Source organism: Colossoma macropomum, unplaced genomic scaffold (assembly GCF_904425465.1).
Source record: "Colossoma macropomum unplaced genomic scaffold, Colossoma_macropomum, whole genome shotgun sequence".
Classification (NCBI taxonomy): Eukaryota; Metazoa; Chordata; class Actinopteri; order Characiformes; family Serrasalmidae; genus Colossoma; species Colossoma macropomum.
The window spans coordinates 15,963,330-15,976,905 of record NW_023494801.1 but is presented as its reverse complement, the minus strand read 5'-3'; the positions used below and the strand labels follow the sequence as shown (position 1 = coordinate 15,976,905).

At 40.2% G+C, this 13,576-nt stretch overlaps 1 protein-coding gene across 1 annotated transcript; it reads right to left on the bottom strand.

Annotated features, from left to right (window-relative positions):
• Nucleotides 1-141: 141 nt before the first annotated feature.
• Nucleotides 142-10,824, bottom strand: luc7l3 (LUC7-like 3 pre-mRNA splicing factor). Its single transcript, XM_036590498.1, has 11 exons — nt 10,726-10,824; nt 9,177-9,243; nt 9,034-9,073; nt 8,803-8,947; nt 8,536-8,610; nt 7,244-7,348; nt 6,952-7,113; nt 6,252-6,601; nt 4,174-4,346; nt 2,327-2,523; nt 142-673 (listed from the first exon to the last, which is right to left on the bottom strand). Exons 1-10 carry the CDS (start codon nt 10,822-10,824, stop codon nt 2,360-2,362), a joined length of 1,380 nt encoding a protein of 459 aa, XP_036446391.1. The 3' UTR covers nt 142-673; nt 2,327-2,359.
• Nucleotides 10,825-13,576: the final 2,752 nt, after the last annotated feature.

Sequence of the window (13,576 nt, the reverse complement as noted above, 5' to 3'; positions counted from 1 at the left end):
CAATTAATCATTGAAAAATTGAAAGATTTGAAGGTAACTAGGTGTTATGACATTCTTTACTCAGTTTCAATCATTTGCTTAAACCTTATTTTCCCCAATAGAGCGTAACAGTCATCAATTAACAAGACACTTTCCAGTAAATTCATTTTGACTTTTTATTCAAGACAAAATACAGGATTTTAAAAATATGAACAAAATGAAAATCCACTTTTCTAAACTAAAAGTGATCAAACATTTGGGATATAGCTTACAGAGAGGGGAAAAATTATGAAAGCTAAGCGAGAGACAGCCCAATCAGGGCCTGAGTCCAAACACTGTACATTATACTCCAAAACTGCTTTTCCAATTCTAAAATGTGAAGTGAGACCCAACTGCACAAAGCAAACATGTCACAGGTACTTTTTATTAAATGCATACTAACAGAAGTAAGAACGGACCTTCATGTACTTAAAGGCTTATAAGCTCATAACAGTTAAGTACGAAGGAACAGAAACATGGTAAAAACAAGGTCCTGTGATACTGCTGGAAAAGGGCAACAGAACCATTTTACATTTATTCCTTTTATCTTATTTAGGCCACTACATCTGTGGTTCACCTTGTTTTAAGCAGCGGAGTTGACATGTTGAAGATAGGAGGTCTTCGGGTCTTCCTCACTCAGCTGTCCCAGCGCCCCCTGACGTGCACAAATGGTCAGAGAGAGACAATTAGTGGCTGAAATCCCATTTGCTCACAGCAAAACAGTCATTTGCTGCACACAAAAATAGGAAAAAATAAAAACTCCCTCATCATATTCATGGTCACTTAAACAACTTCAGCTAATGGACTACTACAGAATTAAACACAGAGGTGTAAATCCATTGGTTACTTTTTATTCCAATTAGACAGTAATTAGCACTGCAATGACAATTTTGGCTGGAGAAGGACATTTGGATTTTTTGTTATCTTCTTCCTGCCTAATTGTTTTTGGCCCTTCTTGTACTTTAGATAGCAACACTCAGTGACCATTCAGTTCAACATGTAAAAGTTTAAGGGAAAGCACACAAACAAAACCTCAGAACTTTAAAAGTTATTTATGATGCACTTATGTTTGACTTTTCCCTCCATAAGAGTAACCCGATTGATATCCCCTCGTCCACTGAAGACGAGTGATGGGAATAACAGGTGGAGTATGTTGTGATCTCCAAAAAACAGGTGGATTACCTGTTCATTAAACTGCCAATATTAAACAGGCTTAAATCAAATTAAAAAAATATTAGTAACAAAGAAAGCACAACTCGCATGAAAAATCACATTTCCCAATGATTAGATCAGTGTATGACATGCGACTCTGGGATATCAACCGGGTTCATCTGTGTAGCCCAACATTTTGCTTCCAACTTGTTTAAAGTGCAGTAGGCATTTGACATTTCAAAATCAACCAAAAACAAATAAAAAAAAGAAAAGCCTGAGGATCTTAACCGTAACTGGAGAAAAAAAAAAAAATGAAAAGAAACCAAAAACATCAAGCTCTGAAACACGTTCACAGGCAACAGCATTCAAATGGATGTGGGTAGAGAAAGGAGTACCTTGGGTGAGTACCTGTACAGTTTGACAGTATCCTTGATTTTTAATTTGGCTTTTCATGGGGTCGCTCACAACACCAACGCTGTGTGAGGTATGGAAGTCAGCTGCAATAATTCATTAACCCTACACTTCCATCATCCCAATGCTATCGGCTCTCGACTTTAAGAACAGACTGCATTAAAGTGCAAGGCAAGGAAGCACACATCCATGAAACTGGAGAACAGAATCAATACTGACTGCAGTTTTAATGAATTTTTAAAAAGCTCCTTCCGTGAACACCTCAGACATTACAAATACAGCTAAAACTGCTGTGTGCTTATATATGTGGATGCATACATAGGCACACCATTTTATGTTCTATGTATCAATTAAACAAATATCACAGCATTTTCTTACTGCGAGCATTGAGTTAACAGTTGAGGTTCAGAAATGTATATAGGTAGAGGCAGGAAATTTAAATTAAAAAAAAAAAAACAAAAAAAAACCTTAATTTGGAAGAGAACTTGTCTAAGAGACAAATGTGTATGACCGATACAAAACAAAGTACCTCCAGGCATGTTTTTCAGGACTACACTGGCTTTTCCCTCTGGGTTTGTGTTTCATTCTACCTTCTTCTGTTTCAGCCTCTAGTCCCATCTTCAGTGCATACTTACGATGCACTATTAAAAAACAGGAAGAAAAATCACAGACATAACTGAAAGAAAAAGGGGGGAGGGAGAGGGGAGGGGGAAGGAGCCAAGCTGGAGGGGGAGAGTGCACTTACCTGGAGCTGATCTGAGGTCCTATCAGATCAGTTTTAATTGGACTGAGTGTCACCTTCAGAATGGAGGTCTTCAGTGGTGCCGTTCACCTCTGTTTTGGGAGGCTGTACCTCCATGGGCTCGGGCTTCAGGGGCTCACTGGGCCGCTCGTCGCCTGAGCCCTTCCCACTACTTTTCTTCTCTTCTGAGTCCTTGTGCTCTGAGGGGACAGCACAGATCTCATTTACAGGAATAGCACAAAACACTTACATACCAGGGACTGCATGATATGGATGAACTACATTACAACTATAGTGATGAACACGCATGTGACATGGTTTGTCAAACTTAGGAGAAACTGCATGTTTTTGCACTAGACACAAGATCCAATATGCTCCATAAAAATATTGCTGATTTTTGTAGGCATACTAGCATAAGCAGTAAGGCTGCAACGCATTGTGGCTACTGGTAATAAAATACTTTAAAATGCACTGAGGTGAATTTTAAAGACTCCCAGCACTTGAAAAATGCTTTGTAAATGATTAACTCCTCTTGGAGGGCTTATAATATTTATACAGAATAGTAGTTATAGAACACATTTCAGGCTTTCACAGTGCTTCCACAAAAATACATAAAAAAAAAAAAAACATACCTTCATAACTTCATGTTAGGACAAAGTGGTTAGCAAAAATAGATAAATGATGACTATTTAAAATTGCAGCTGTGTCAAGCATTTGTTCCACATCTATCTAAAGTCAAATATGGTGAGTGACCTGTTAAACTTCTGGCTAAATTAGCACCATCCTGCCCAAGTTAGTACTAGGTCTTAGTGCTGGCTTAGCTATTTTATCTTGTGCGTAACTCACCTACTTCCTAACATCCTAGCTAAAAAGCTTTAGCAGCGACAAAATGTCTGCTCCTCACAACTACATAGTCATTTTAGTATTAGTGCATTTCCAAGCAACAAAAGTGCAAGAAAGAAGTGGGTTCATGCAAGTTACAGCTGGCTAACATGAAGCAGCACTCCGTCACTCACACAACACGGCAAATTGATGTTACTGTAGATCAAACAAGACACAAAAGCATCGATTTCAGTTTAGACATACCTAAAAGGAGGACTCTGTTTGTCTAGTGTTAGATATATTGCGGTTTACCCCTTAAACTACTATAGAGATATTCCAGATGTCTGCTAGCTGGTGTCTGAATACTGTGATATACTCTGATGTGGATGTGGCAAGAGGGATGGCAATAAGGTGGTGTGATCCATCACTGAGCTACCGAGCCAGCTAATATTTGCTGTTCGTACTAAGTTGACGTTGTTGAGAAACTAAACAGTTTAAAATTTGTAACCGGATAGCCTAGCACTTGTCATCAGACAGCTAAAAATAAGCTTTTTTTCCTTAAATTATGAATATTACAAAAATTGCGGCCATGCTTTTCCAGCTGGTAAAAACAGCTCACCAGAAACTTTCTCCCACTGTCCCATGACAGATTTGAGAATTGTTTGGCAAGTGTTTGTCATGTTCTGACCATAAAGCATAGCTTAAAACCGCAATTAACCAGTGAGGAGCAAAAATCAGCCTTCAAACTTGAAAGAAATAATGACTTGACATTTATCGCAATATGTATCGATATCGACTGATATGAATTTTGTTTATCGTGATAACATTTTTGGCCATATCTCCACTTCTGCAGCCCAGAGTACTGTTAGCTAACAGTGTCGAGGAAACTATGCATTCTGTGCCAAATCATATCCGCGTGGAAATGCCACGGGAATGGTTACTCTCCATACTCAGAACCCTCCTGTCCCACAATGTAAAAGGGGCCTATGTCACAGGATTAGGAGGACATCTAAGATTTCTGGTCTTACCTTTGTCTCTGGCAGATCTATCCTTCTCTTTGTCTCTATCCCTGTCGCGACTACGGCTGCGGTGTCGATGGCTCTTGCGCTCCGAGCTCCGGGACCTCCTCCTCTCTCTGCTGCGGGAACGCCTCTTCCTGTCCGAGCGCTCCCTGCTACGCCTCCTCTCCCGGTCACGGCTCCTGATTAGCAACAGAGAATGTTCTAGTAACCAAGCGTGTTCAACACACAACTGATAGCAACTACAGTATTAAAAACATTTAAAGTATCCCTCACTATGAACAGTGAAGCAAGATAACATGCACTGGAATAGGATTCACTACTGGAACCTCAATAACAGGTTCAAGCGTAGCTTTACCAAAGCCCCTTTTCCACTAAACGGAATTGGTGCAACTCACCTCGACTTTTCTGGTTTTCTATGTTTTCTAGGTACTATTTTTGGCATCACTTTTGTCGAGGGTCCAATCAAGCTGAGCCAATACTAAAAGGTGACGCAGAAAAACTGCAGACTACTGACTGGTCAAAGAGAACTGTTACCATCAACACATCTGCTTACGATAGCTAATAGGTTAGCGTACCCTCTTGCGTCGCCTTTGAGCAACCAGTCTCATCTCATCATCTGAGCTCTGTGCTGTTTCCCCAAACTCCCCTGCTTTTTCAGTAGTCTTTTGTCTTGCTGCCAGTCTCTTCTGAACAATATTGGTGTCCTTTACATCACGGTACTTTCATGTGGCATTGCTATGACAACCACTGACTATACCTAAAGTGGAAAACGAAGTAGCTGGTGCCAAAAGCAAGTAGTGTAGAGTTGAGCTAAGCCAGTTCCATGCTGTGGAAAAGCAGTTCAAGACTAGGGCAAGCCTACACTGGGGGAAAAAGGACTTGATTCAAATGTGTGCGTCATCGTTTCCACAAGAATATGACATCCACTTCTGTCTATTCAAAAATCTGACGTAACTAACATAATCTGAATCAAATCAGCATCCTTTTTTTTGCAGTGTAGTTTTACTGGACCAGTATCAGGTGCATGGCATTTATCAAGCAAGTGTCCATGACATGGGATAGGATATATTTTGATATGCCAAATGCTATTTTTCAAATTTTCACTTTGAACAGTTACATTTATTTGCCAATGCTATGTAGGCTAGTAAACTAGAGAACAGGTTATTTTAGCTCTTATTTTTACCAAAAAAAAAATATCACTTTGTAAAGAGTATGCCAAGTTAACATTAGCCAAGTGCACCAGGTTACATTCTGGTGCATTTATTAGTCATGTACTATTGGTTGGTGACTGCATCCTCACCTGAAAAAAGTTAAATAAGGCTGCTTATATGGCAAGATAATGGTCTGCTTTAGCACTGCTTCTGCTACATACAGTCACTGAAAAACTGCACTGTAGTACAGAAACAGATCTTTTAACATTACTAACATAATGACCAAAGCTATGTAATAGGTAATCACGTTTAATGATTCTATGAATTCAACAGATTTGTTTATCTAAATCTTGTAGCCTGTTAATCTCATTGGGTGGAACAAACATGTTGTAGAGCAGCTCTACCAGGGTGCCATCTGGCTTCGTCGAGAGTGGCGTCCCAAAACACACACACAATTGAACAATGCTGACATTATAAAAGGAATTATGATAAAAAATTCTAGAAACGACAGTTGTGCAACTTGCATGAGTCGACTATAATCCAGAGATATCTCAGCAGTGATATGTATATACGTATGTGCTATAGCGAGCGCATGCGTTGTGTGTGCCTATTGGCTGTCAGAGGGATGCAGAGTGCACATTTTTTTAAAAATACATTTTAGACTGGGGTAACAAGATTTTGCATACCTTTCAAGGGTGCTATAACTAAAAAAAGGTTGAGAAACACTGTTGTAGAGATACTTATTTTTCTTCTTAGCTTAAAGAGTCAGATATTTTTGTACTTGAAACCATAACATTTGGTTCTCTGCACTGGTAACTCCAGGAAGAGGAGAGGCCTGTGCAACACAGCCATATGCTGATCCAGTTTAATATTCCTCATAATTTATAACAGACACTGTTACTGAGGGCTTGACCTGGGTTGGAGCATGCACACCTGCTACGCTTCCTCTCCCGTTCCTTGCTTCTGCTTCTCCTCCTGTCCCGTGAGCGGCTCCTGCGACGATCTGATGCCCTGCTGGAGTGGCGGCTGTGGGAGTGGCTTCGTCTGCTGCGTCTCTCTCGCTCCCGCTCTCTGTCCCGGTCACGTTCCCGTTCACGCTCTCGCTCTCTCTCTTTCTCCCGCTCCTTTTCCCTCTCTCTCTCCCGCTCCTTTTCTCGCTGCTCTTCCTCCTCCTTGCGCCTCTTCTCTCGCTCTTCTCTCTCGCGCTCCCTGTCTTCCCTCTCTCTCTCCCTCTTATTCCGGTCCTCTTTTTCTGGGTCCTCTGAGCGCCGACGAAGTTTCTCCTGCAGAATTTCAGCAAATACATTTTTTTTTAATGGAGCTGCTTGCCCAAAATCGAAATACAGCTTGCCTAAAAGCCATTAAAAGCAGCTTTGTTCAAATTGTATGCTACAGAGAATGCTGATTAAACAAAGGCAGAAATGTAAACCAATCAAGATGCCTTAAACATCAGAAAGCTTTTTAATATTCTTGAACACATTTTGTGATGGTTAAGGGAATGTCAGCATACCAAAAAATAACTGCATAACCAAAAAAACAAACATGAATTTCATGAATTATTAACAAGGATTCTCAACTACTAACTCCCAATTACTTTCACATTAAAGCATACATGAACATGCTGCACACTCACCTTGAGCTCCTCCACAGTTGATTTGATTTTAGCATAGCCCATATGCTGCTTGCCCATTAGATGGTCATCCACTCTGGACTGAGCGTCGCCAACGATGAGGAAAGCACCACACACTTCACAAACCTCCATCTGCTTCTCCTGAGCAGCAAAGCTCTCAATTGTCTGAAATTACCAATAAACAATTTAGAGTCAAAACTTCCCCCATCTAAAACTAAAGTTCATCCAAAACTCCACAGAATGAAACAGATGTTAAATTTGTTAAAACACTGTAGTTAACAGATTTATAACTCACAGAAGGTGTTGAGCTGAGCTGCTCCCTCTCTTCCTTTAGCTGCTCCACCAGCTTCATCATGCCTTGTGCTTCCTCTACACGGCCTTCTGAGCCCAGTTCTTCAATCTGGAAACAAATACACATGTTAAAAAATTAGAATCTTATTACAACCGCATTAAGATTCAATCAATTTCTTGCGTAAAGTTCATAAGTGCCATATTCATATGAAAGATAACATTCAGCAGTTGGAAATCCTGCCAATGCAATTTGTGATGGCTCTTAATTTACATGGTTTAACAAGATATTTTCAGACAAGCAACAGCTACAAAGAGTAAGAGTCTAATTTATAGGTTCAAAATGGTTCCCAACTCTGGTCCTGAAGAACTCCTGCACTGCATATTTCAGTGCTAACCCTGCTCTTATATACCTGCTCACATTTGGAATCACCTCGCTGCACTTCTTTAACAAGCAGCATTTATCTCCCTTCCTTGTTTCTAAGGCATATCTGAAATATGAAGTGGTCAGAAAAACTTCTGATTTGTAGCTGCTCAGTGTTAAACCTGACTAACAGTAACGAGTTTTTCATTTTCTTTTAGGCTGGCTTTGATGTTTTGGCTGCTTTAACATGGTTAAATATGCTACCGACTTATTAAGCAAAGGTGCCAGGTGCGACTTGTTGTGTAGCTAACACACTTAGCTACACAAGTAAGTCACCATTTGTTACCTTGGATTGAGTAGCACTGCAGTGGAGAAGAGCGGGTTTTGTTCCAAGTAAGAAAAGCACATCTGTACAGCTGTAAGTACGTTTAGTAATTAAAAGTAAACAGAAACATGTTTTATGATTTTGATACACACTCATCTGTCTCTGTAGCAAATTGACAGCAGGAATCACACACGAGGCTAATCTAAGGAGCTCACATTTCTAGTTCTACATCTTGTTGGAGCTTTCTTGAATAGCTGGCTGATTGAGCTGAAGTTGAATGTTCTCTGAAGCCAGGCACACAATTTGCGATTTTAGAAATCCTGTTCTTTGATTAGAATTTACAATGTACGTTTGAACAAACCAAACCTCATATGCGTGTGTTTAAAGTGACCAACTATGCGTCCAACTTTTGCCATCAGCAACACTCCTCTGTGCAAGGAGACTTCTGTTCACTACCAGCTTGAGTGTTATGTTCATTAGAGTGGCAGCATACCTAGGCTTACGTCACATGGTATCACGCGGTATCGATACATTTTTACTAGTAAACATGGATGCTTTTGGGCCAATATTCGGGAGCAGTATTGCATCTCTATACACAACACAACCATACCTGGACGACAAGTTCTTCAATCTTCTTTGTGAGCACCTGGGCCTTTTCCTCATTCTTCCCAGATGGGCCAGGTCCCTGTAAGCATGGGCAAAACTAAGCATAGTTGTGGTACCGCAACAGTTAAAATACTTTTAAAAGCAAAAAAGTACACCAACAAAACTGCTATTTAAACACATCTTCTCCCAAGATGTCACAAGATTCATGGCTATTTAACCACAGGTGATTAAGACTGACTGCAAAAGAAGTAAAAGCTTTATATTCACATACTCCAGAGTTCTGCTGGGCCTGTGACAGCGCCAGTCTGGCATGGCCTCTCCTGATCCTGCGCTCCACCTCAGCCAGAAGACTCTGAAGGTACCTCAGGAAGTCCCTCTCATACCCTTCCTTCATGAAACGGGAGCTTTTCTCATACCTGCCCCACACATAACCATGTTATTTCAAACTCTGGATAATACCTACTACAAAACAGGCTGTAGTTTAAAAGGATATTTCACTTACATTTTTCTGAGATTTTCATCATGAATCTTTTCACAAGGACCTAGGAAAGGAAAAAGTTTCATCATTATGAGTTTCAGATACCTGAAGGACAAACTGCTGCTACTTAAATTAATCCTAAAGAACCACAAGAAACATATTCATACCCAAGTCAGAGCGCGTGTTAGTGAACAACTCAGCTGGACAAAAGCCACAGAGATAATACTTGCAGACCTGTGATAAAAAGAAGACCAAAAAAGAAAGACAAGGGATCAAATCTAGAACAAAACAGCCATCGTTAAAATAAACAAGTTACGTGTGTAGAACATTGTGAACATCGGTCATAGTATGCTATTGCAAAAAACCCTGGCAACTACCTATGTGACAGGGAAAACGTCCCAAACGCTCCTCATCTATTATTATGGCTATAAAGTTTTTTTTCTGAATTTCAGAATAATCACTGAGATGTAAGCAAAGTCATTCACAGTGGTCTGATGTGAAATGGTGCACTATAGAAGAAATTAGCAATTCAGATTTATTTACAGTAGTGGGCATAGCAACCAGTGTTGTGACATCTACAAAACAAACATAACTATTTTACTTATTAACCAATACGACCAGTGATCCTACACATCTTCTGAACTTTAACATGTCCTGTTAGTAATGGTAATACAGTGGTACTACGGAAAAAAAACCTTAGGCACTATTTTGCCTTCCAGCGACCTACAGATATCTCTCCACCATGAACAGTATCTCAGGGATAAGGAAGTGCAGCCATAAACCTTTCAAGTACTAACTTTCTTTGAAGTAGCTTTTAGAGGCATTAAATGCTTCAGTCGTCTGGTTCCTATCACCACCCCGGAAATAATTCTGACTCGCAAAGTTTCTCCAGAACGGCGCATTTCACATCAAACCAATGATTTCGGGGAGCACTTTACCTTCTTACTATATAACTTTAAAAAAAAACTGCCGCGCGTATCAAGTCAAGCTTATGAAACAGAGGCCCAACATCATCTAATAACGTTAGCGTTACGTGTTTTATTAATTAAGTTACCCTACAATCCTAGTTCCTCGTAGCTTGTTTTGACTTGACCAGTAAGCACTTGGGCACAGAAGACCTGAGAGGACCCCTATCTATATTTAGTTAGGGGGACGCTAACATACTACGCTAACTTTAGCTAACTTAGCATTAGCCAAGTCGCTGCAGCTAAAACACCGCCCACCGTGTAGAAGCTCAGAGCGCTTTTTAGCTAAAGGTCGCACCTGCTTAGAGAACACAATTTAACAGCACGGAGACATTTTAACAACCTCGTGGACGTTTGTTAAGAGCTCACATACGAGGGTAATGCAATTCGTTGGGTACAGGCTTAGAAATGAATCTGGTTGATAATGCCCAGGCTGTCTAGTTAGCTACCTGCCAAAAACGCCAAACTATCTAAGAACGTTAGCAAGCTAGTTTAGCTAGACACTTAACCTACTTGTGTGGCGCGCAATGCAGCACCGTATTACAACATACCGCTACATCACGCAGGCAAATTTGACGTCGATTACGTTAGTTTGGTTGATCTCGCAACATCTGACGTGATCCGAACATAAGTACTTTAAGAAAATAAGCAGCGTTATTTTTTGTATTGTTTTAAGCTAAAATTCTGGCTAGCATAATTGTTATTAGCTCGCTAAGCTAACGTTAGGTGCTCGTTATCTGCAGTGACTCACAGTCTCGTCGTCCCAGCGGACGTTACAGCGCTTCTCATCGGGGGCCAAGTTTCTATCTCGGCCCATTAACTCGTCGAGGAGCTGGGCGGCGGACAGCATTCTGCCTCGGAGTTGTTCACGACAAATTACAACGGTTTATTTTTACTCATTTACAAAAAATAAGCGTCCAACGCTTTCAGGATTCCGTTGCAACAACAAAATGGCAGCGGTGGTCCTCGCAACGAGGCACTGAGAGAAAAGAAAAACCTAAGCAGCCAACAAAGGCCATTCATGTGCGCCATCTGCTGGTTGGGAGTGAAACTACCATAGCGCAGAATGACGCCTTCAAACTACAAGATCAGACGAACAGAACTGCTCGTCTCCTTCACCTTATTTCCGTTTTATCTCTACGTATTGTACTTCAAATTGTGAGGGAAAAAAGAGTTCACTCATATCACTTGAAGTTTCTTATCAGTGGGTGCGGATCTGGAATCCATTTGACTACTAACTTACATTACTGTTAATTTCTATCTCATGTCACTGTTTTAATTGTTGCCTGGGTTTGATTCCCTGACCGGGTAACCTGGGTCCTTTCTGTGTGGAGTTTTGCATGTTCTCCCTGTTTCTTAGTGGGTTTCCTCCCACAGTCCAAAGACATGCAGTCAGGAGAATTGGACGTGCTAAATCGCCCCTAGGTGTGAACATGTGTGTGAATGTGTATGTTTGTGTGTCTGCCCTGTGACGTACTGGCGGCCTGTCCAGGGTGTATCCTGCCTTCTGCCCAATGACTGCTGGGATAGGCTCCAGCACCCCCGCAACCCAGAAGGATAAGCGGCTTAGATAATATGTGTGTGTTATAATTGTTCACCTTAGTATGTCGAGTTTATCCTTTATTTCATTTAACACTCAAGGATTACATAATATAGTTAACAGGAAAGCTTTATTTTTGTTTGCCAAACAATTTAGGGCATATTTCTTCTACAAGAATCTCATTCCAGTAATAATGATCATGACATTATCATCATTGCTAGCATTTATGGGTACAGTAGTAAATTGGAAAATGAACGTCGATGGTTAGCTAGATATCCAAATGCTTTTCTGTTGATAGGAGGGGGCTTTAATATTGTCTTAGACGGTATGGTTGATAAATGGCCTCCTGATCCAGAATAAAGGAACAGCTCAATCTTAAAAGCTTTTATGGATAGATTTGGTCTCATATCTGAATTCAAAATGTTTTATTTCACTTGTAAATCATTACAGAACAATGCAGTAAATTGTAAATGTTTTAAGTGAGCGTAAAGTTTATTATGTAATTTTACAAGTGCTCAATATGAACCTCCTTCAGCTGTATGGACAATATCAAAAGTCAAATTCATCCCATACTCAGTTGAGCATGTTGGGTGTCACTGTACTCATGACTCTTTCAATGTGATTTCGGAGATCATCCAGTGCTGTTGGGAGTGGTGGCACATAAACAGAATCCTTAACGTACCCCCCACAAAAAAGTCACACGGCGTGAGATGTGGTGATGCTGGTGACATTTATCTTGGAACTGTTGGCAATGACGAATGCTCTAAACTGTTGGAGATTCACTGCCGTGCTGACAGTCAGAAACTCCCTCTTTCAATTGGTATGTGATTAGTTCCTAGGCGCCTCACGGTTGTAAAAATATGCTGCTTTGAAATCGGATGAATCTTTTTTAATCACCCTGTACATTTTTTCTGGAAAGTTAAATTTGCTGAGGGTAGATTGTTTACATGGAGCAATACATCAGGTTGTAGGATTAATTTATTAAAGAAGTACAACCTGGCTTTGTGAGAAATAGGCATATAAAACAAGAAAATTGTATTGGATATGTTAGACTATTTAGAACTTTTTAATGATAATGGATTCATTTTATACCTTCTCCATACCTTTTCCTGACAGTAATCAGGCTGCCCAGCTTCTCCATACCTTTTCCTGACAGTGATCAAGCCGGCCAACTTCTCCATACCTTTTCCTGACAGTGATCAGGCGGCCCAGCTTCTCCACACATTTTCCTGACAGTGATCAAGCTGCCCAGCTTCTCCATACCTTTTCCTGACAATGATCAAGCTGCCCGGCTTCTGCCTACCTTTTCCTGACAGTGTACAAGCTGCCCAGCTTCTGCCTACCTTTTCCTGACAGTGATCAGGCTGCCCAGCTTCTCCATACCTTCTTCTGATAGTGATCAAGCTGCCCAGCTTCTGCCTACCTTTTCCTGTTTCTGTGATTACTACTGAATTAATTATAACACAACTTGCTGACGATACTACACTCTCTCTATAAAATGAACATCAGATTCCAGTCACTATTGAAGTAATGAATTAATTTTCCAGGGCATGTGGTGTATTTCTGAATTTAAATGAATGTGAATTAATGCCAGTTAAGGAGTGCTCTAAAACCTCATATTGTAATATTCCAGTAAAAACTGGCATTTTATGATCATTTTAGGATCAACAAAGAAAAAGCCTTATAAGTACTAACCCCATTATTCAAAAACTCAAAAGAAATTAAACCAATGGCTTTTACAAGATCTAACAATAGACAGAGGCAGAGCTTTAATCACAATAGCAGAATGAATTCCATGTTTATTATAGCGCAGCGATGGCTCTGTATCTTGATAGTAAAGTAAGCAAAGAAATTTACCAAACGCTCTTTATCTTCTTTGGAAAAACAAGACACATTACATTAAAAAAATAACAATAATTGTGAAGTCTTATGAAAAATGTCAGCTTAACTTTTTGGGTTTCTCTTCACTGACTAATATATTTAAAATTAACAGTGTAAGAAAGCTCTTACGCGAACACTTGATCCATCTGGAATATTATACTTCTCCACATCTTGTCTAGCC

Coding starts and splice junctions, on each gene's coding strand:
- luc7l3 (XM_036590498.1), bottom strand. CDS start 10,824: ATGCTGTCCGCCGCCCAGCTCCTCGACGAGTTAATGGGCCGAGATAGA. Junction 7,349..8,535: donor TTGAAGAACTTGTCGTCCAG/GTATGGTTGTGT, acceptor ATTTGTTTCCAG/ATTGAAGAACTGGGCTCAGA. Junction 7,114..7,243: donor AGCTCAGCTCAACACCTTCT/GTGAGTTATAAA, acceptor TGGTAATTTCAG/ACAATTGAGAGCTTTGCTGC.